This window comes from Thermobia domestica, chromosome 8, assembly GCF_964235325.1.
Source record: "Thermobia domestica chromosome 8, izTheDome1.hap1.1, whole genome shotgun sequence".
NCBI lineage: Eukaryota > Metazoa > Arthropoda > Insecta > Zygentoma > Lepismatidae > Thermobia > Thermobia domestica.
This window is the reverse complement of record NC_137461.1, coordinates 293,310,918-293,332,778: the sequence shown is the minus strand read 5'-3', so window position 1 is coordinate 293,332,778 and position 21,861 is coordinate 293,310,918. Positions and strand designations below refer to the sequence as shown.

At 36.0% G+C, this 21,861-nt stretch overlaps 1 protein-coding gene across 1 annotated transcript in view; it reads right to left on the bottom strand.

Annotated features, from left to right (window-relative positions):
- Mcm7 (minichromosome maintenance 7) overlaps positions 1 to 21,839 on the bottom strand; it is a 51,441-nt gene extending 29,602 nt beyond the window's left edge. Inside the window, exons 1-5 of the mRNA XM_081770002.1 lie at positions 21,658 to 21,839; positions 17,089 to 17,192; positions 12,877 to 13,017; positions 6,790 to 6,914; positions 2,170 to 2,350 (exon numbers count right to left, since the gene is read on the bottom strand). Of these exons, the coding sequence (XP_081626128.1) occupies positions 2,170 to 2,350; positions 6,790 to 6,914; positions 12,877 to 13,017; positions 17,089 to 17,192; positions 21,658 to 21,688 (582 nt within the window). The 5' untranslated portion in view covers positions 21,689 to 21,839. The remainder of the gene's footprint in view (positions 1 to 2,169; positions 2,351 to 6,789; positions 6,915 to 12,876; positions 13,018 to 17,088; positions 17,193 to 21,657) is intronic.
- Between the last annotated feature and the right edge of the window lie 22 nt (positions 21,840 to 21,861).

The following is a 21,861-nucleotide window of genomic DNA, read 5'->3' as shown; positions in this document are numbered from 1 at the left end:
AATACTTTTCAGTCTACGTTCTTCTTTCAGAGTAAGCGACTATGTTTCGCAATCATACAGAACAACAGGCATGATCGTCGTTTTATATCTTCGACAGAATTTGCGACGACAAAAGATTTTAAAAGAAGTAATGTGTTCAAAATATGTTTTCCCTAAAGTAAGGTGTTGTTATATTCTAATCAAATTGTTCCTAGGTGGAACCGTAGATTGTTCAGGCCCTACAATGAACTATTAATCCATGTAGATAATAATAAAAATACTAGAACGAGAACTGAAATCAAAGTCTGCCAGCTTACACGTGGGACTACATAAGCCTGTGGTGAACTAGACGCTTCTCGAACAATTTTATGTTGTTTAATATTTTTCTTTTCTTCGTTCTTCTCTTCCATTGTAATAACGAATGATACAGACTTATCTATCCACTTTGGTGTTAAAAAGACTGTATCTATCAATGACCTTCCATGCAACATGTTTCGTATATCACCAAACGGTTCGGAAGAAACATGAAATAATAAGTTATTGCTCTTCCCCCCTCTCTATCGAAAGCTCATGCACACCAATGATATTTTCTTATTCTGTTCATGGAAAAATTCAAAATTTTATGATTCCATAGAAGCTTTGCTGCCTCCTCTTGCGTCTGACACATTGAATTCACTATATTACCCTTCTCTTCATCACATAATTTCTAAATTTTGTACAACTGAATTACATATTTGTATTCTTCTTGTCAAAAAAAGCTCCTATATACCAAGTCGCGTGGATGTTCACCCAGCGGGTCATATAGTGGAATAAAATCGCTACGAAAAAGTTATCAACAAATTTAAAATATCAAGATCGCTGATTTACTTTCGATTTTGACATATTACTGCCAGGGTAAGTTTTTCTGTTATTTTCTTCTTAAGTTTTTGATGGTTTACAAACGTAACTGAAGTTAACTTATAATGGTACTAATTTCAACATAGAAGATACGTGTACATGTTATTTTGAAATTGACGATTTATGATCTGAGGGGGAAAATCTCGATCATAGGCCGCACCATGATTTTTCAAGCCAAAATTCAGGGGAAAAAAAAGCATATATTCGCGCAAATACGGTACAGGTATACATTCTGTAGTATCCATCAATACATATGTATATCTTGTAGTTTGAAAACGCGCATCTCATATAATTTTCTTGAAGACTATATACCATACGCACTAAGAAAATGAACTGAACTTTTCGGTTGTCTACAGCTGAGTTTTTCAACCTGGGAGTCGCGAAGATAACCGGAACTGAGAAATATAATCAGAATGAAATACCGGAAAACATTTTTAAATATTATTTTGCATTTTATTCTGATAGGCACATTTTTATTTTTATATATACTGTTAAGAACAAAAAATATGTATACTAAACATTTATCAACAGGTGCAGAGTTGTTTAAAAATCACTTTAAATTAAAAAGGTACGATATGAAACTAATGAGAACTGCACATTGAAATATCAGAAAAGTACTAATGCAACAAAATCTGGATATTGAAATACAATTAAAATTGAAAGGTAATAAGATACCTGAGCATGGTGTGATATCCGGTGACTAGTGTGGCAATATCCGGTTCAATATTCTTGACGCACATTATCAAGTCATTTAAAATGATCAATAAATTTTTTAAACAATTGTCCAAGTTTTTTTTAAAACAAAAATTAGAAATCACTGTTTTTTATCATATGATCCAAAATTAATGGAGTTATGAAGTTTTAAAATTTTCAAACGGCGTCCATTTTGAAACAGTATGACGGATCGGATTCGGCATTTGTGATATGAATGAACTGACCAAATTTGGTTTTAATCCAATCGCTTTTAGAGAAGTTACTGTATCCATTATACACAAGAAATGGATTTTTTTTTTTATTACAGGAATAGATGGATATCGTGAATCTCTGTAATAGGTACATTAAAAAACCCACACAAGCTTATTACAAACCAGAAATTTTAAGAGGGTCGCTGGCAAGAGGATGTGATAAAATGGGGGTCGTGATAGGAATTATTTTGTAAACCACTGGTCTATAGGTATCCTCAAGCAAGAAAGAAGGAATTAGATAAATATGTAGAAATGAGAAAGTGCATCAGCCAAGTGCTCTTACGAAGGCATCAAAGAAGACAGAGTTAAAGCACTTAAAACTACTTACAGGTTGATACGTTTCTGCACCACATTGGTCACAGGTGTAGGTTGCCACAACCATCATTGGCTTCACTTCTGTGGAACGAGTAACAATCCCACGAATTGTTACCAACTTCCCAATGTGTTGCGCTTTTACATTTCGAATTGCTATGGGTTTCACATTAGTCAAGTCTTTGAAGTACACCTCACTGAAAATAAATAGAATTATTAACAAAAGCTTCAAATATTTCTACTTGCATGTAGCACTTCCGAAGTGTAACATTCCGATTTGATAAAATATGGCAGATAGACACTAAATATGAAATAAACGAATACGCATTTTCTTATTTTCTGTGGAAAAACTGTTTTAGGAGGCAAAAGCCCCCACCCAAATTTCGAAAATTGACGCCCGAAAGGCAAGAGGTGGACTGAAGTGAATGAAATTGTGCACAGATATTGTAGACGTAAAATGAGAGAATACGGGTTTCATATTTTCCTGGAAAAAACAGTTGGGTGGGGCACGGAACTCTCCAAACCTTTGATCATGAAATATCAAAAGCGCTAATAACAGTATGTCAGAAGTGCCTAAAGGACATGAAGAATTGCAACGAAACTGTGTAGGGACAATACGAAGAAAAGAAAAAAAAATATGGGTTTTGTATTTTCTCCGGGAAAACGGTTATTGGGAGCAAAAGCCCTCACTCAAAATTTTGAAAATTGACGCCCGAAAGGCAAAGTGAATTGAAGTGAATTAAATTGTGCACAGATATTGTCGACTTAAAATTAGGGAATACGTATTTCGTATTTTCCTGAAAAAACAGGTGGGTGGGGCAGTCTCTTCCAAACCTTTAATTACGAAATATCAAAAGTGCCAGTATGCCTAAATTACATGGAGAATTGCAACGAAACTGAGTTAAGTGATATACACAAAAAATAAACTTTTTTTTTTTAAAGTTTGTTCGAGAAAACTGTGGATGCCAAGGCTCCCTCCGAAAAAAAAAGTAAATATTACCGCAGAAGCACAGGAAGGAGTGGACCGAAGCGAATGGAATTGTGCATAGATATTGTATGTAAAATAAGGCAGTACGTGTATCGCAAGTACCTAGAGGACGCTATGTTTACTTTTTGAACTTGAACTTTTGAGGGTAGAAGCAAGACACACTTGAAATTCACTGTATTAATTCCTACTTTTAGATCCTCTATCTATTGGTAAAATGTTACCATTTTCAGACTAAATGTTTCCTAGCTATAGCGTATTTTATAGTATTGCGGAGGATGCCTTTAACCCTTACAATGTTTTTCCGCATAATCAAAAAACACGTGTCGATTTATTTTCTGTTTACTCTTGATGTGCCAAATTTGAAGCAAATCGGTTGGAGACACTTCGGAAACACGAACTACCTTATGTTACATATCTACATACAATTTCATTCGCTTCGGTCCACTCCTTCCTGCGCTTCTGCGGTAATATTTACTTTTTTCGAGAGTCGTTGGTCCCAACATTGCTTTTCCGCAAAAATTAAAAGCAAATGTTCGCTTATTTTTTTCGAGTTATCCCTACACAAAGTTTCATTGCAATTCTCCGTATCTTTTAGGAACTTCTGATGTATTCTTATTCGCACTTTTGATATTTTGTAACAAAGGTTTGGAAGGGTCTGTGCCCACCCATTTTTTAAATAAATAAATAAAATACGAAATGCGTATTCAGTTATTTTAAGTGTACAATATATGTGCACAATTCCATTCACTTCGGTCCACTTCATCTTCCCTTTCAGGCGTCAACTTTCAAAATTTTGGGTGGGGGTTTTTGTCCGCAGAAAATAAAAAACACGTAATTTGTTTTTCTTTCTTTGTGTATTGTCCCTACACAATTCTTTGCAATTCTTCATGTTCTTTAGGTACTTCTGACATAATTGTTATTCGCACTTTCGATATTTCATGATCAATGGTGTAGAGAGGTCAGTGTCCCACCTAACCAGTTTTTTTTTTTTTTTTTTCTCGCTCTCTCAGGAAAATACGGAACACGTATTCCCTCATTTTACGTCTGCAATATCTGTGCACAATTTTTTTTACTTCGATCCACTTCTTGGATTTCGGGCAAAATTTTGGGTGGGGACTTTTGCCCCCTAAAACAGTCTTTTACAGAAAATATAAAACCCGTAGTCGTTTATTTTTTTGTGTATTGTCTATACACAAAATTTAGTTGTAATTCTTCATGTCCTTTAGACACATCTGACATCCTGTTATTAACACTTCTGATATTTCGTGAACAACAATTTGGAGGAGCCCGTACCCCACCCAACTGTTTTTTCCAGGAAAATACGAAACACGTATTCCCTCATTTTACGTCTACAATATCTATGTACAATTTCATTTACTTCGGTCCACTTTTTCTTGCCTTCTGGGCGTCAACTTCCAAACTTTTGGGCGGGGCTTTTACCCTCTAAAACCCTTTCTCCGCAGAAAATAAATAATACATATTCGTTTATTTCATGTGTAGTATCTACCTGCCAAATTTTATCAAAATCGGAGTGTTGCACTTGGGAAGTGTTACATTGTTGGTTCTCTAATTAAATTCTTTGTTTCTCTGAACCTATTACAGGAATTAATATACACCTATGAATACAATAATATACATACGGTTATTTTATGTCCCATAATTCGAGGCACGAGTTTTTCGCACTAGGAATTTGAAAATTTCGCGTTTTGTTGTATTTTCCAAATAAAGTTACGCATTTTGTAGCTCTTGTTGAAAACATATTCTCTAACATTTTTAGAATTGTTCCTTTTATTCACAGACCACTACAGAAATAAACCACTAATTACCTACAAACAAAATACACTGAGTATTTTACTTGACATTGTAAATTTCACTTATAAAAAATATTTAAAAAAAATCAAACTAAAGGAAAATCAGTAACTAAACTTATTATGAGTACGAAAGGTTTACTGTCTTCTGAAAACAACAGCAAGATACTTCTTCATTCATTGTTGTATGTTCGTCACTTATCATCAGTCCATACTTGGAAAAAAAACTCTCACAATTGACATTGCTTGTTGGAAGCCACACATATGTTAAGTGCATTTACAACAAACTTTAAAGAATCATCACTTCGGAACTCCCCATGTAGCTGCGATAATGATAGCTAACACGCAACATGTTCTCTATAGCCGTGTCCAAATCACCGAAAATGCACCGTTAATACCACGTTCTACCGTTCTATCAGCGGAAAACTAGCGTTTTTAAATTAATGAAAATGTATTTTTAAAATTTCGCATTGTTTCGCGCAAAACTGCCAATGAAAAGACAAATAGAATATCATAAAACGTCAAGAAACTGAAAATGACTTAATTCTGACGCATTTCGTTTTATCGCGCATTGTGAAAACCTCGTGCCTCTACCCATTATTCAGTCTACTAGACTAAAGGATAATGAGCTGACCATTCTCTGAGCGGGATTCGAACTTGCGACAGGCACGTCCTATGATCGCCAGCCTACCTACCAAGCCAACCGCGACATGTCGATCTGAGTAATAGCCGCGATTAGTGCTGGATGATCAGTTAAGAATTATATCTTTCACGTGCAGTGCTTAGTGTAATAGAAATGCTACAGTGCTGTTAAATGTTCGGTTAAGCACCAATGACATTGGATTATAGTTCAATTACAGTAGTCAGTGTAAGATTAATTATAAAATTCCTACCTTATCATTTTAATTAGAGGTGTGGTAGCTGTATAAGGAAGTTCTTTAGATGATTATACTCCTTCTTTGTAAATCACTGGATTTTACTACTGAATATTCTACATACCTGCTCCCGTATTCTTATTCTGTGCCTTTCCCACACCAACTTTATTTCGTTTTCCAAAAATGTATTTCAACTTCAAAATATTATACGAATGTGAATAATATTGCACCGACTCTTCTTGTTTATACCAGAACGTCACTATACAATTTTCGCTTTACGTGTTTCTTTAATAATAATAATAATAATAATAATAATAATAATTTTAAAAAAAAGGCAAATGGAAGGATATGACGACATGACTACTTCAATCTATTAAATAATTGAAGATCTTAGTTTTACAAGATCGTTTACTTCCAGAGCAGATTTTCGAATGTCTTGTTTATTCGTAGTTTGTTCCTATAGCTAACATCTTATACACAGTGAGAAGTCGTGTGTGTTGTACCATTGGCCTATTTGTGACTCGGGTAAACATGTTCGTCGCCAACATTTCCATAACCTCTCCCCCCACTCACTTCACATTTTCTTCCCTTTTTCAGATTCTACGAACCCTGCATTAAAGTATGAACAGTATTGCAATTATGTATAATAATGTACAGGTACAAATCCCAATCGTTGTACAGTCCGCAGCAAAATACCTGCAACATGAGCATGAAAGTTTATTGCGAAACTACGCCTAACAGCGCAGGGAAACAACCTAACGTCTATATAAGTTGCACGAATCACGCCAGGAGAAACCCCGGCGTCCTCCCCTGCACACTTATTTTCGTCGTTTCACAATAAACTTACATGCTCATGTTGCAGCTTTTTTGCTGCGGACTGTACGTAAACCTTCCAGTTCTTATCGTATTATCAGTTGTCCAGTTACGATATGACTTGTGTAGAAAGAATATGAGTGCATACTCACTATCTACGCATCAACTCAGGAGGAAACTTATTCCTTGGATCCCTCTGTTCGCCAGGTTGACGGAAGCGCTGATCCATCAACAAACGGTGCTCAATGTATACATCAAGAGCATCTTTGGCTACAGCCTTGAAAGAGAGAAAAAAGGCAAAATTAGGAAAACTAAAAATGGATCAAAACATTAAGATCTTGGCCAATAATTATTGTTTGGATCAGGGGCCACAAAATTTTTGAACATTCCCAAAATCGAGTTTTCGTATTTTGGGTTTGGCTATACTATAGGCAGCTTTCCAGATACAGTGAAACAACCTTTAACGGACACCTCTATAATACCGGCAATTTTTATGTCCCGGCAAAAATATATGTTCTCTTACGGAACGAAACCCTCCCTTTTACGAACACTCTCAGATACGGACGCGGACATTCCCCCCCCCCCTTCCCCTTCAAACGTTTCAATTACCTTTTCAAAACGGACAGGAATTATTTTCGGTTCTGTGATATATTACAGTACACAGAAAAGTATTTTCCCCACAAGTGTATCTATCATGAGTCTAGACCTGGTGAACCATCAAACAGAACAGCTTCAAGCTGAATTTGAAATTATTCTTTTTTTCTCCCCGTAATAAACTGTTTCCTGGCGGAAATACTAGAAAACCTTCAATAAGCAATAACACTCATGCAGGATCAGTTGTATGACCAATAATTCTATACGAAAGATCTTCTTTTCCCTAACAAATTTAGTCCTTTTTCCTCTAAGCCTTGCATCTTTCCCGACAATTTCATAGATACCGAGACAAACATTCTTTGTTTTACAATAACATTTTCAACGAGCAAAGTTTTTTTTTTTTTTTTTTTTTTTTTTTTTTTTTTTTTTTTTTGTAAAGCAACATTTTTCTTTTACTTATGATACTGGGATAAGTCTGGGTTTGAGGTTTCCCGGCTCCATTTAGATCAATAAACATAACACTCCCAATAACTTGTCTTTTTCATCCATTCCGTCAACGAATATACCGCGCCAGTGCACAAACACACACACACACACATATTTCTACTGAGAATTCTCAGAGGACACTTGCTAATGACTTTTATTGCCCTTGTAGAGGATAAAGCATGCCTCTAGGAGTTTAGTCGGTTAGTTGGTTCCTAACGCATCTTTTCCAGTATACGAATATATTTACACATCCCCCAGGAATAATGTTATTTAACAGAAATGAATTTCTCCTTCATCTGTCCAGTAATTCAAATACGTACTAAATAGGGTATTTTCATATTGAATTTTACGTATTTACGCTCATACATAATGTATTTACTGTATATCACTGCATACAATTACCGTTGTGAGAAATTACACTTCTGTAACCTCTCTGTAACGGACAAAAATTCATGTCCCATTGATGTCCGTTATTCAGAGGTTTCACTGTATAAGGCTTACAAGAAAATTTTTCATTGAAATATATTGGATCTTTTGAAAAAAATATTCTTAAAATAGGACAATTTTATTCTTATTATTCTTAACACTATTCTCCTGAAGTTTCATAATGTGTCTTAGACCTCAAATTATTATTTGGGTACCAATATCGCGACCTTTCTCTATGGTCCGTAATAATTCAGTTTCGAACACATCTACCTAGGTACAATACTGAATTCTTCTGATTATCTGACATAATACTTATCCTTTTTGTCATTACACTTTACTTTATCTAGCTATTTATATTAGCAGAGAGGAATATTTTGACTATATTTCGGAGGTAAGTGTTTTACTGCTGAGTAGGGTTGCCAACTTAGCTACTGTCTGGCTAGATCTGGCCATTTCGAGAATCTAGTTAGCCACAAATTTTCGAAAAAGACACTAATGGCTTTTCTAGCCATATGCTTTTTTGCTTTTAGCCATTTTCTACCATTTGGTAGCATTCTAATCTCTACGTATAGAATTCCCCCCCCCCCCTCAAAGATAGGATTGACGGTCATATTGACCCCTCCTATACATCTTAGTGCAGGAGCTCGAAACCCGTAAGTTACTAGTAGCAGGGTTGGCAAAAACCATGGTTTTTATTGAAAAAAAAAAAAAAAGTTTTTTTGGTTTAAACCCGGTTTTTTGGTTTAAATAATTTGCTCTATGTATTTATATCACATATGGACAGAAATTAGCTTGTTTCGCCTTGGTGCTACTGTGCAACAACCGGGTTATGCTGGAAGGGGCCACATAAGCTTAAAGCGGAATCCAAACCGCTTCTCGGCCTACATCCAAGAGAAATTGTCCTCCATTTGAACTCGAAACCGGAACTAATTGGCCACAAATGCGATACGTCTGCCGACTCACTCACGAAGGACTCCTGATAAAAATACGTTGACTGGTCTTTACGTATTTGTTAATATAATCGTCAAGAGTCATTAGGACAAAAGGACAAAAAGATAAACAATTGCACAAGTGGAACCATCATACAGAATTACATATGGACAATTTCAAAGTACTACAGAGTACAGAAGACCTAATTTAGTCCAAGTCAGTTCACTACGACTTTTATTAGTCCAAGTCATGGTGGAAAAAAATCATGATTTTTTTAATAAAAATCATTTTTGTTGATTTTTTGGATTTAAATCGATTTTTTTGATTTAAATCAAATCTTTCTCCTCGTATAAGTCGCGAACTGGAGAAAAAACATTAGGAATTAATATTAAATGACAATTATGCCATTTAAGTGAAAGTATTTTGGTTTAATTTTGAATTAATCCTCAATCGTTAACCTATTTCAATCCGAAACAATATTTCTTAAGCATTAAGGAAAAAACGTACAGCAACGTTTATCAACATGGCACTTTTCTTTTCAGGAAAGTTCCTGATATTTGGCAGGAGTATATTTTAAAAAAAATCGAAACTAGCCATGTAAAGTACATAAATTTCGCCCAAAATTAACTAATTAACTCTATGGCCTATGGAACCCGGAGGTTCAATACCGCGTTCACGGAAACTCTCTACTGACTTCTATCCTTAGCCAACTGGATCCAGTTTCTATTTTGTATTCCTATTTCTGCGAGATTCATCTTAATATTGTCATCCCATCTGCGCCTAGCTCTTCTTAATGGTCGTTTTCCGATTGGTCTTCCACTTAAGAATTTGAAAGTGTTCCTACTTTCTTCCATTCTGGCTACATGACCTGACCACCTGAGTCTCCTAGACTTGATGACCCTAGCAATGTTTGGTAAACCGTAAAAATTAAGTAGTTCCTCGTTATGAAGTTTCCCCCATTCCCGCTCCTCTTGGGTCTGAATATTCGTCTCAGGATCTTGTTCTCAAATACTTTCAGTCTACGTTCTTTCCTCATAGTAAGCGACCATGTTTCGCAACCATACAGAAGCAGGGTGTCTACCAGTCAGGGAAAGTCAGGGAATTTGCAGGGTCAGGGAAAATGTCAGGGAATTTCATTGTGTGTCAGGGAAAAATCTTTCCCAGGCTGTGAGGGGTGAAGGAATGCCACTAAAATAGTCATAAATTACAGGTAAATGAATTGGTTCGTTTGTACGTTTGTAAAATATTGTATAAGCATATAAACAATGGTGAAAACTTACAGTTCACGTTAAATATAAGTTGGGGTGCGGTGGCTCACTGGTAGAGCGTTCACCTCCGGTGCTTGGGTTCCCTGGTTCGATACCAGCTTGCACCGTGTAAACTTTGTGGTGGACAAACACCGTGGTCGTGGGTTTTCTCGGGGTTCTCCTGTTTCCTCCCACTTTCTTCCTTTCATTCATTACTCATCATCACCGTCTCCTTTAGCCTAACCGGCATAATCGTGGGACGTAAAACTGAAAGATTTCATTTTCATGACTTAAATATAAGTTACTTTTCATGAGTTACTAAGAAAAGAAGAATGACAGAGTCAGGGAAAGTCAGGGAATTTGATTATGCTTGCTTGCTCGACACCCTGAGAACAACAAGCATATATATTTTAATCTTCAAATTCCTGGACAGATTTCGTGACGACAAGAGATTTTGAACTGAATAATAACACGAATTCCCTGCTTTTAGTCGACATTTAATTTTTTCGTAGATATCGTTTTCGTCTGTTAATATTGATCCTAGATATTTGAAAGAATTCATTTTATCAAAAGTATTATTCGATATTTTAATGCATCCAAAATTTGCCGTATTACGATCCCGAGGAACTTCTATGTATTTAGTACATAAATTTCGCCTAAAGTTTTATTTTATTTTATTTTTTTTATTTTGTTTCGGAAAGGGGATCGGGCCCCTCTAAATACGCCCCTATTATCTGGAAACAAACAAATAGACGTGAACATAAAAGAATTTTTGTCTTAAATGTCGATGGTGATTTCTCCGTTGGAATATTTAACGATTTAAAAACCCTATGTTACGAAGAGAAGAAAGCAGGATTCTCCCGTTACCCGTTCAAAACGGGATTTTCCCTAATCATCCTCTGCATGATACTCGTTTTCATACTGTGCTGTGCATACATTTGAGTCTCATTGTATTATGATTATTATCTTCCATAATCGAAATAACAGAACAGAAACGGGATTTTACTTATTTTCACTTTAAATTAATTTATTTCGGAATTTGATTTAAATCAACGATTTTTATTTAAAAAATCAAGTGATTTAAATCTTGATTAAAATCGTGATTTAAATCAGACTGATTTAAATCAATCCACCCTGGTCCAAGTTAAAGAAATATAAAGACTTACTTTGCATATCAGTAAGAAAAGTGAATAAAGATAGAATTATTTGAGTCCACTTTGGCTCTGACCCATTTATACATAAATAGTTACCAAAGATTCTTGCCTCAATAGTTGTCTCTCGTGGGGTTTGTATGACCCCCCTCCCAAAAAAAAGTACGGCAATTTAATGAATTTTATCAATAGTAAACATTATTAAAACGAAACAATATTTAGAATTTTCCTTTGGTTGCATAACAACAATAACAAACTACAAAAAAATACAAAAGAAACATCCATAAAGTTACATAAAAAAGTTGCTTTTGTAATATAATCTCTTTGAGTAAAGAATGGGGAATTTAGGTCTGAATATAGTACGAATAATATATGGGAGTGAAACGTGATAACCCACAAATGTGTGTTCATCAAGATTTTACGAATAGTTACACTTTTACGAACATTTTTCGTTTTTTGGTTTAAAGCAGTTGGTTTTTTTTGAAAAAACCAGCTGGTTTAAACCAGCCAACCCTGACTAGTAGCGTTGAGAAAAATCATCGTGCAAGTTGAACAAGTTTTAGTAAATATCTCGTTAAAGAAATTCTCAATAGATTTCCTGATAATAGAGACACCCTTCAGAAAATGTCGCTTTTCAGTATCAACGGGGATTATAATAATATTGCTAAAATTGATAGTCAGTGGCAAACTCAAAATTTCATAAAATCGGTAAATAAGTCAACTGAAAAATTTTGCAAGAGATAAATTAGTATACCGACGCTGGGAGTCAGAGGCTGTTTTCAAAATTAGTATTGTTGACTTTTTTCAAACTAACGCTTTTACATTCGAACACTGAAGTAAAGCGTGTAGTCAACCGGTGAACATAGTCAAAAACAGACTCGGGAACAGGTAAATAATAATAATAATAATAATAACAAAAACGCTTTCTTCAATTTGAAGAGTGAGATTTTGGTTACATGTGGGAAAGTGTTATTTTCTATACGAAATTTCAGCCACAGTGTTGCAACTAGTTGGAACAAAGCAGCCCTATACAAGCAACAGAGGCAAAAGAAGCTTCTCAACTCGAAGATGATGATGATGATGATTGTTTACTGTATTTCTGTTAGGAGAGTTTTGTTTTAATTTCATTATTATAGGAATCGAATTTATTTAGCTTTGTCTCAGCGCGGTGCTTCTTCTGGCCATTTCTGGCCACTTTTAGCTATTGATTTTAGCCAGTTTTTCTCATTGAAGTGTTGGCAACACTACTAAGCCATTTTATAAATTTACACAAAAAAAATAATAAATAAATAATAAAATAAAATAAAAAATCTAAAAGCCAAGTTTCTCATTTTTACATTGAGAGAGATTAAGAACACAGACAGCATCACTAAAAATTTATTTTCTGGTCACTACACTTGCCCACCTCTTTGTGCTTGTAGTCAGGAAGCAACTCAGAGACTGCCTCTGCGAATAGATTGGTATATCGACGGGTGTTCTCCTGTATGGCCTCTGCAAGAGACGGCTCAAAGTCAGCCACGTCATCAAGCTCTATCGGAAGAGCAACCTATAACAAAATTAGAATTATATAAATGATTACTTGCAGAAAACAGTAAAAGCATAATCATACACGAAATAAAAGATACGTGCCACTGCATTTCTCAACTCCGTTTGACAATACGAATAAAATACTATAAGCGAACAGACTCTAGTAACAGCATACCCTTATTTTTCTAATATACCAGGCATTTCACTCACATCATACCACTACGTGCTAATAACAAAGCAACCGCTTTGGCGTGGGAGACCCGGGTTCGATTCCCGGCGGGAGCTCATGTGGTTTGGATTCCACGTTAATCAGTAGGTCCACGTCTCATATAGCCTCGCTGCTGACAAGGACGCTAAACTAAAATCAACTCAACTCACATAAAAAGCAGCTAAAAAGAGCATTCACTTCCCTTCCTTGCCTCAGAACAAATTGTATAAAATTTAAGAACGTAAGGAGAGGAATGGGAAAATTTCATTTCTTAATATATCTGCATGAACTGTGGGTCTAAGGTACAGTAACGTAAGTGATAAACTTCCTTTTCCTTCCAAATTTCTACTACGCTAGTCCACAATACGAGGCTTTATTTCAAGCCCAAAGTTGAAGGGACGTCATCATCTCATATCTTCAAACGCAAAGAGCAAAAAATGTATTTTGTTACATTATAACCTGTGATTTAAAAAAAAAAAAAAAAAAATCAAGTTTATGGGTTTTAGGGAATGATAAATTGACGGTATGTACGCGTGATACAGCGTTTGTGCTAAAAGAATTAATAAAGTTGCTAGCTTCTATATGTGGCTCCTGACTTGAGGTACTATCTTGTATTTACCAGGCATGTTTTGAGGGAATTTACAGTAATTTTGTCAGGACGGCTGGCCCTCGAATCTTGAGTGTAAAAGGGTTTACTTCCTCCATTTGAGAAATCGAAATATAAACGAGTGCAAAATGTGTTTCCACGAAACGCAGGTGGACCTCCACGAATTCCCTTTGAGCAACAGGGGACTTTCATAGTTTCATTTCAAATGTGTACAATACAAAATGAAAGTTTTTAAGGAATACAGCTTTAATTGTATGTACAAAATTTAATAAAACTCAATTTTGGTCAATAAAACTCACTAGGCTGAATAAAAAAACTGGGACAAATGCACTCCACAAGTAACTTTGGTATATATGGGTAATAAGTTAGAGTTCGGAATTCAACGAGTTAAAAATTTTGAAAATATGCGCGCACTTATGTCCTGAAAATAGCATACGGATCACGTTAGACTCATTTATTAAACTTTTGTCCATGATACTACTTTTAGTTCATTACTCTTCGATATGATTTGCAAAGGACAGTGAAAGGAAACTTTAGATATTTCAAAACTCAATTACAATGAACTTAAAAAGTCTTTACCTGTAAAAATACTGTCTTTCAATTTGTTTCCACGTAGCGAAGTCAACTATCTTACTGAATTCATCGTGTAAGTTCATGCATTAACAAACATGATGGGAGAAGAATATTCCAGTAGATACATGCAATCGGTTATCCCGTAGGTTTACTAATTCATCACCGAGTACAGGAAGTGCATTAGTTGAAGAATAAAACTACTTGAATTCCCTAAGTCGTGGCATTGCAACGCTAAACTCAGAAAGAGAACGACTCCGTATCCAACCGTGGATCCGATCTGGATATTAGTTATACTGAAGCGTGTCACCTACAGGACTTCTTAACTCTGAGGTATGTATTCACTTCATACTTGTCAATCCCTAGTCACTGTACGGTGATTGGAACAATTCTATAGACACGAATAAACATATATTATACGCATTAAAATCATTCCTGGAAATACGATTTTCAATTCTTCATAAACAGAACGTTCATGAATATTGAAATGAAATATTTCAGTTTTACGTCCCACGCATATGCCGGCTAGGCTAAAGATGGTCATGATGAGAAATGAATAGTGGGAGAATCCCGAGAAAACCATCACACTTGGTGCTAGCTGGGATCGGACCAGGGACCCCACGCACCAGAAGTGAATGTTCTACCACTGAGCCACCGCGGCCCTCATGAATACTGGCATATGAATTATCATCTAGATTTCTAAGAAAAAGCTGGTTATTGCTGTGATTACGGTACCTTTCGCGTACGTCCCGTTCTATATTAATCATATATATCTCATAGCATATATAGTTAAGACCTAAAAAAATATAACGTAAAACCACGCCAACTTCTCACGACTAGTGCATTTGATTTTAGGCATCTTGACATTCAATCATGCCAGGTTGTCTGACTAAAAACTCTTTTAAAAATAGCCATGTGCTCAGTGTAAAGAGTCTTATCATAATTATCAATGGCGATTTCAGAGGAATAGCGTAGGGGAAAATTCTCCTGGGAGCTATATATAGTCATATTGAATGTAAAAGGGAAAGTTACAACCAATATGCAACAAGGAAATTGAACTTCAGATTTCACTACAGAAGAGAAAAAAAGGTTATTTCAAAGTGTTTTATATTACGCCACGCCGTGCACTACCTCCTAAAATACTGTTACACAAGGCCAAATATTTCTGAGCAGTAAGTAAAAGTAGTCTAAAATTTTACCAAAAATATGTTTTTATATCTCCTTGGGCTCAAAGATGGACTAAAGCTAAAACATGGTCTACATATGTATTTATACAGCAAAAAAAAAAAAAAAAAAAAAAAAAAAAAAAAAAAAAAAGTATTTTGTATTCACAAGGGTCAGAAACATGCTTATATTTTAACTAAATATAAATAAAGATACCAGGATAAAAATATAATAGAAATCCGAATCTTAATTAACATGAATTTGTTGAAATCTGGAATTTTTTCTCTTCACGATCACCCTTATTATATCCTACCATCACTTGAAAACATTTTGTATTCATTCACCACCCGTCTCCACATTAGCATAAGGAAAAATACTTCATCTGCTTGTCTTAATATTTACATAACGTTTCTAATTTCCATCTCTATTATTCTACAATACGTAGCACTCTACGTGAAAAGAAAGCTCCCTGTAAACTCTGCTACCAGGTGTAATTCCTTACGGGAATCATATTAAAACTAAAATGTTTGTGGACAAGAAAAGTTTACATGTTTGTATGTTTGTTGTCAGTTTTTTCGACACTGAGATCTCGGAAGCCACAACTGTAGAAATGTGCTATTTTCACTGGTTTCTTTCAAATTTTGTGTACACTTGCCAGTTGTCATTCAAATTTTCAAAAACGTGTCGTTATTGTTGTATTCAAATTTTATGAGCCGTTTTGAGCCCGTAAGATTAACATTGTACCTAGAGAGAAGCTAAGGTTCATATCCTTGAGTTAGGAACCAGTCGAGGAACCTTGCAGAGCGAGTTGACGGATATTGCAGGCACTTTGCTTAAATCTGAATGGCAAAACTTATTGCATACTGACAACTTCAAAGGCCTCAAGAGCCGCAATGAGGCGTATTCAGACGGATATGGATTTATAAGGGGAAAAACTCCATTTGACATCACTTGTTACTTCTCCAAGTTTGCCGCAAACTCAACCCAAGATCTATATATTAAAAGCTACGTTTATATCTTTCTCCCTTTGTAAGTCGTCTTGTCCTTTACTTGTGTGTGTAAAGGTTAATAGACAGATATAGTGAGGAAATGGAAAGAAACATGGTCATATCAGAATAATGCACTGAGTAAACAGGGCAGGTTCAACTAGTATTAACACAAAATGTTCCTTTCCTTTCGAACATCTGACTCAAGAAATTTACGAAAAAATGAAATCTTTAGTTTTACGTCCCACGGTTATGCCGGTTAGGCTAAAGGAGACGGTGATTATGAGAAATGGATGAAACGGTGGAATGAAGAAAGTGGGAGGAAACGGGAGAACCCCGAGAAAACCCACGAGCACGATGTTTGTCCACCACAAAGTCCACACGGCGCGAGCTGGGATCGAACCAGGGACCCCAAGCACCGGAGGTGAACGCTCTACCACTGAGCCACCGCGCCAAGAAATTTACGAAACATAATAGGACAAACAGAGTCAAAGACTTACATGACACTTTTCGAAACTCGAACTATGCTCAATTATGTTCTATTGAAGCACTCACCTGTTCTCTATGAGCAATATTGGTTAGCTGCTCTGCATATTTAAAGACTTTGTTATTCGATTCGCCTATTGTACAAAACTCTGCCAAAAACTGTTTTATTTTTTCTGAAACGTAAAAAGTAGAACAACTAAATTAGTAAGAAACTTAAAATTGAAATACATTTTATCATTACTTTTTCTTAACAACAAAAAAATGCATTGGCCAGGATTACCTGTAAACAGTGTACACCAACGAATTAACTTCAAAACTGTTACTATTATATTGACTTATTGGCAACTGACGAATTTTATTTTAATGTTCTTCACACTCCTAACTATTTTTAAACATTAAAAATCTTTTAAGTTAAAGGCTTCCTTTATTCTACCTGCGACTGTGTTAATTGCTAAACTGCTAGTATTAACCTAAGGAATGGGTAAAGATGCTTTAAAAAAAATAAATAAAAAAAAATACATATACGTATTTAATTTTGGTGGTTTAAGAACCTCCCCCACGTGGATTACAAGTCAACACAAGTTCAGCAACAAGAGGAGAGTTACTAATGAGCCCCCCCCCCCCAAAAAAAAAGTTTGAATAATTTAACATTTTTTGGGGAATGAAATCTTCAAATTGTACGTCGCACGGTTATGCCGACTAGCCTAAAGATGACGCTAATGATGAGAAATCAATGAAATGGTGGAATGAATAAAGCGGGAGGAAATGGAAGAACCTCGAGAAGACTACGCACACGGCGTTTGTCCACCACAAAACTCACTTGGCCCGAGCTGGGATCAAACCAAGAATCCCATGAACCTGATGTGAACGCTATACTAATGAGCCACGGCGGTTCCACACATTTTGGGGGGGATACAAGTTTGGTGCCTGTTTTAAGATGTTTCTGACCTTCGGATAGTGAAAAAAAATACACGATTCGTACTCGGGTCTCCAGTCGATGCGTTAGGCACTACGCTACCTGGTACACTTCTGAACAGCCATTGAGATCACAACTATCGTTCTGTCTAGATTACATGCACAGTGCCTGCACTATAAAACACCGCTGACAGTTAAATTATATAATATATATACACAGGGCGCAAAATTTCCGGTCACCAGTGACGACTAGAAATTTAGAGCTGGCGACCAGTGTTCAGTAGGAATGGTTTCTGCCTAAACTCACAGGGCTGCGCAGTTTCTGTTTCACACGACAATAATTGTTACTGAGTAAGAGAAAACACGGAATGCGAAGTATTTCTTTATCAAACCAAAGGCTGGGGAAGGGATCTCCCATAATTTTACGTGAGAGATACTAGCGACCATCATTTTTGGATTGACGAGTGCGTCTGCCTTTGAAATTTTGCGCCCTGTATATACGTATATTATTATATGTTTCATTCATGGAACAGAGTGAGTAGCGTAGTGATTAATGCACCAGCACGGTAAACTAGATTCGGGTTTGGATTTAAGTCCAATTCGCCTCTTTTCCCCTCTTTATATATTAATTGAATTCGCATCAGTGGAGAAAAATAGGTTATTTCATCAATTTATCACACATAAGATACACTTCACTTAATTTCATTCAGGAAGTTATGACGAAATTACTGTCTTCCAAGAAGCCAGTGTGTCCTGATCAGATGCTTGAAGGGTAGAGCTTTTAGTTTTGTTTAAAACGATTACCAATGTACAAGATACCTTCTTGTAGCCCAATATCGGAAGCTATGGAGGTATTTATCACACCTGAAATATTTTGGTTCATATACCTAAGCGAAAGATACATTTAAGATTCATTAAGGTTCCATAACAGAAGCTGAGGGAGCACTGTGCATAACAGAAACTGAGGGTTAAGTTACAAAGTTGGCCGTTCGTTTGTAGTAAATTTTGAAAACTTACCGGGAAGAAATGGATAATTTGCTTGTTTGTGTTCTTGATAGTATGTAAGAACAGCGGAAGTTATGTTTATTATGTTTATAAGCGTTTATAAACATGGAACTATTTAGCAAGCGGAGGGAACTACAGTGAAACCTCTATAAAGCGGACACCTCCCGTAACTGACATATTTTGTAATCCCGAAACACTGTAATAGGAAAAAACATATTGGCAAACTTGTCTAAAGTGGACACTCTAGTACGGACAAGGACAGTCTTTTATAGGTAATGTTTACTTCCGTATTACGGACACTTTCTCTAGAAACAAGTTGAAAAGTATAGTAAAAATACATTTTTAGTAATTCATACATGTGTCACCAAGGAAGCATTGTGACAACAACTGCCTCCTCAACTGTCCTGCTCAGCAACTCAGACGAAGCGTCTCTGTTTAACAGCACTCTCATGTCCTTTGTTTGCATCCCACTCCCATCCAAGCTGTTTTAGACACAAAAATGATGGACAGTTGCCCGTCGTTTGGGATGACATGTTACGCTACTGTCCCGCTGGAATCTCTAACCAAGCAGAAGATAAGTTTGGTATTTTTTTGCCCGCAGGTACGCATATTGTCTCAAACAACACATTATTGGACTGCAATTAACCCACAAATTAAAGCGACACACTGTAAATGTAGTAAGTATTGATAAGTGCGAAGCGCAGAGAACTATAACATCTTATTTCCACGTTGTGCTTCGAACATAGAGTATCGGATGGCGGAGGATAATGCACGTACAGTATTATTTTGGTGATACAGCCCTATTCATAAATACATGATTCATGGAGCAATATTTTTATAATTGCATATTACCTTGTTTACTAGTTTACGTATGAAAATATTGAAACCTCTCTAAGGTGGACAATTTTTGATTCCCCACGGCTGTCTGCTTTAGAGAGGTTTCACTGTACTTCGCGCAAAGTTATCGCATGGTTAGATTGTAGAAAAATAACGTGTATTTGTACTCTGAACATGGCTGCAGATGTACAGTAAATGAAATCTTTAAGTTTTACGTCCCACGGTTATGCCGGTTAGGCTAAAGGAGACGGTGATAAATGAGAGATGAGTGAAATGGTGGAATGAAAAAAGTGGAAGGGAACGGGAGAATCCCGAGAAAACCCACGAGCACGGTGTTTGTCCACCACAAAGTTCACTTTGGCGGGGGCTGGGATCGAACCCGGGACCCCAAGCACCAGAGGTGAACCATCTGACAAAATTTCAGAATTTTAAAAGATGGCGTTTTCGAGAAAATGGTGCTCAAAAATGGCGATTTTTGAAAATTTTACAATTTCTCGATTTTTTTTTTTTTTTTTTTTTTTTTTTTTTTTGCGATAAAACGGTTGCACACAGAACCGACACAATTTTTGTTTTTCGGAAAGCGGGTAACTAGGTCTTACCAACCGTGAAAACAGAATTTTATAATTCGAACCGGAAGTGCCCGAAAAAAATTCGCAAACTTCGACTTTTCAGATAAATTGATGTTCATTTGTTAATTTATGTACAGAAAGATACACATGCGCAAGCCAAACTATAATAAAATATAGTTTATTTATATCCCTATGTACATACCATAACAAGAATTATAACTCTGTCTGCATAGCCGAATGGTGAGGCTCCGAAGTTGACCATTTTCCATGTCTTCTACAATTAATAAATTGTACTCCCCGTCTTTGATGGCCCACTACTTGGCGGGAAAATTGTTTTCGACAAAACAAAAAAATATGGGTCTCTTAAAAACATGTCTAGTTGCTATAAAAAAAAGTTTCAACAATATCTGAGATGGTGATGGTGCATGCTCTGCCTGAATTGAAATGGAAGGCACCCATTCAGTGCCTCAACTAAATCCATCGACGGACCCGGAACTATGAATTATACTGAGCTTCGTTTATGCGTATACTCACCATCGCTGACGCGTCTGCTCCCTACGGACGCACCCTATCGTCATCGCTCGTTTCCCCTGCTGTGCCCTTGTGACTCGGGTTAATGGCACTCATGCTGAATAGTGGTCACCTAGCACAAGTTGGTTCGCATTTTATCCACTTAATTTTTATGCCATACCTCCACATTGTTTTTACTCATTACAATTACAAATAACAAACTGTAGTCATCACTACGTGAGCCAGAGCCACTACCAATAGATTACGGGGAAAAACTAATACCCATCTTTTTTTTATTACTTCTGAAATAAAAGGTAGTGTTTTTACTGCAAGTTTTGCAAATCTCTGTGGATCTAAAATAGAACAGCATCAATGCGCAAAATGAATAAAATAAAATTTAAAAGTATAAAAGACATTAGGACAAAAAAATGCGAGTTTTAATTTTGAATCAATTTGGTACTTTATTTTTAATCTGTACGTAAGTGACTATAACATTATAATTTTCCTGAATAACTTTAACCATTGAATAAGTAACCTAAAGAAAAATCCTATCAACGTTTCCTTCTATATATGCGTCCTGCAATCGCTAAGAACGGTTTCTACAGTACACTTGTGCAGGATCCCAAGAGCATTGATATCCTCCTAATGAATTCTATACAATGGTAAGAATACCAAATGTGGTATCATTATGAGGCTATTTACCTACAAGCTTAGAATATTTACAACGAAGTTTCTGAACAATAATATCTCCTATTCAAGCGACACCAGAGAATACAAAACTTTACAGAAGCACAAATCTCACCTTTTTCAGCAACGTAGTCTTTTCCAGCCATGATTATCTCTCACAACAAGAACACTGTTGGTACACTTAATGTAAATATTTTATAAGTAGAACAATATCACTATATTAACAACTTTATAAAATTATATTAGTTTTATATACAACACTTTCCGCACTTCAATTCGCGACTCTCATCAAAAGCGCGGGAACAGTGACGTAAGAAGT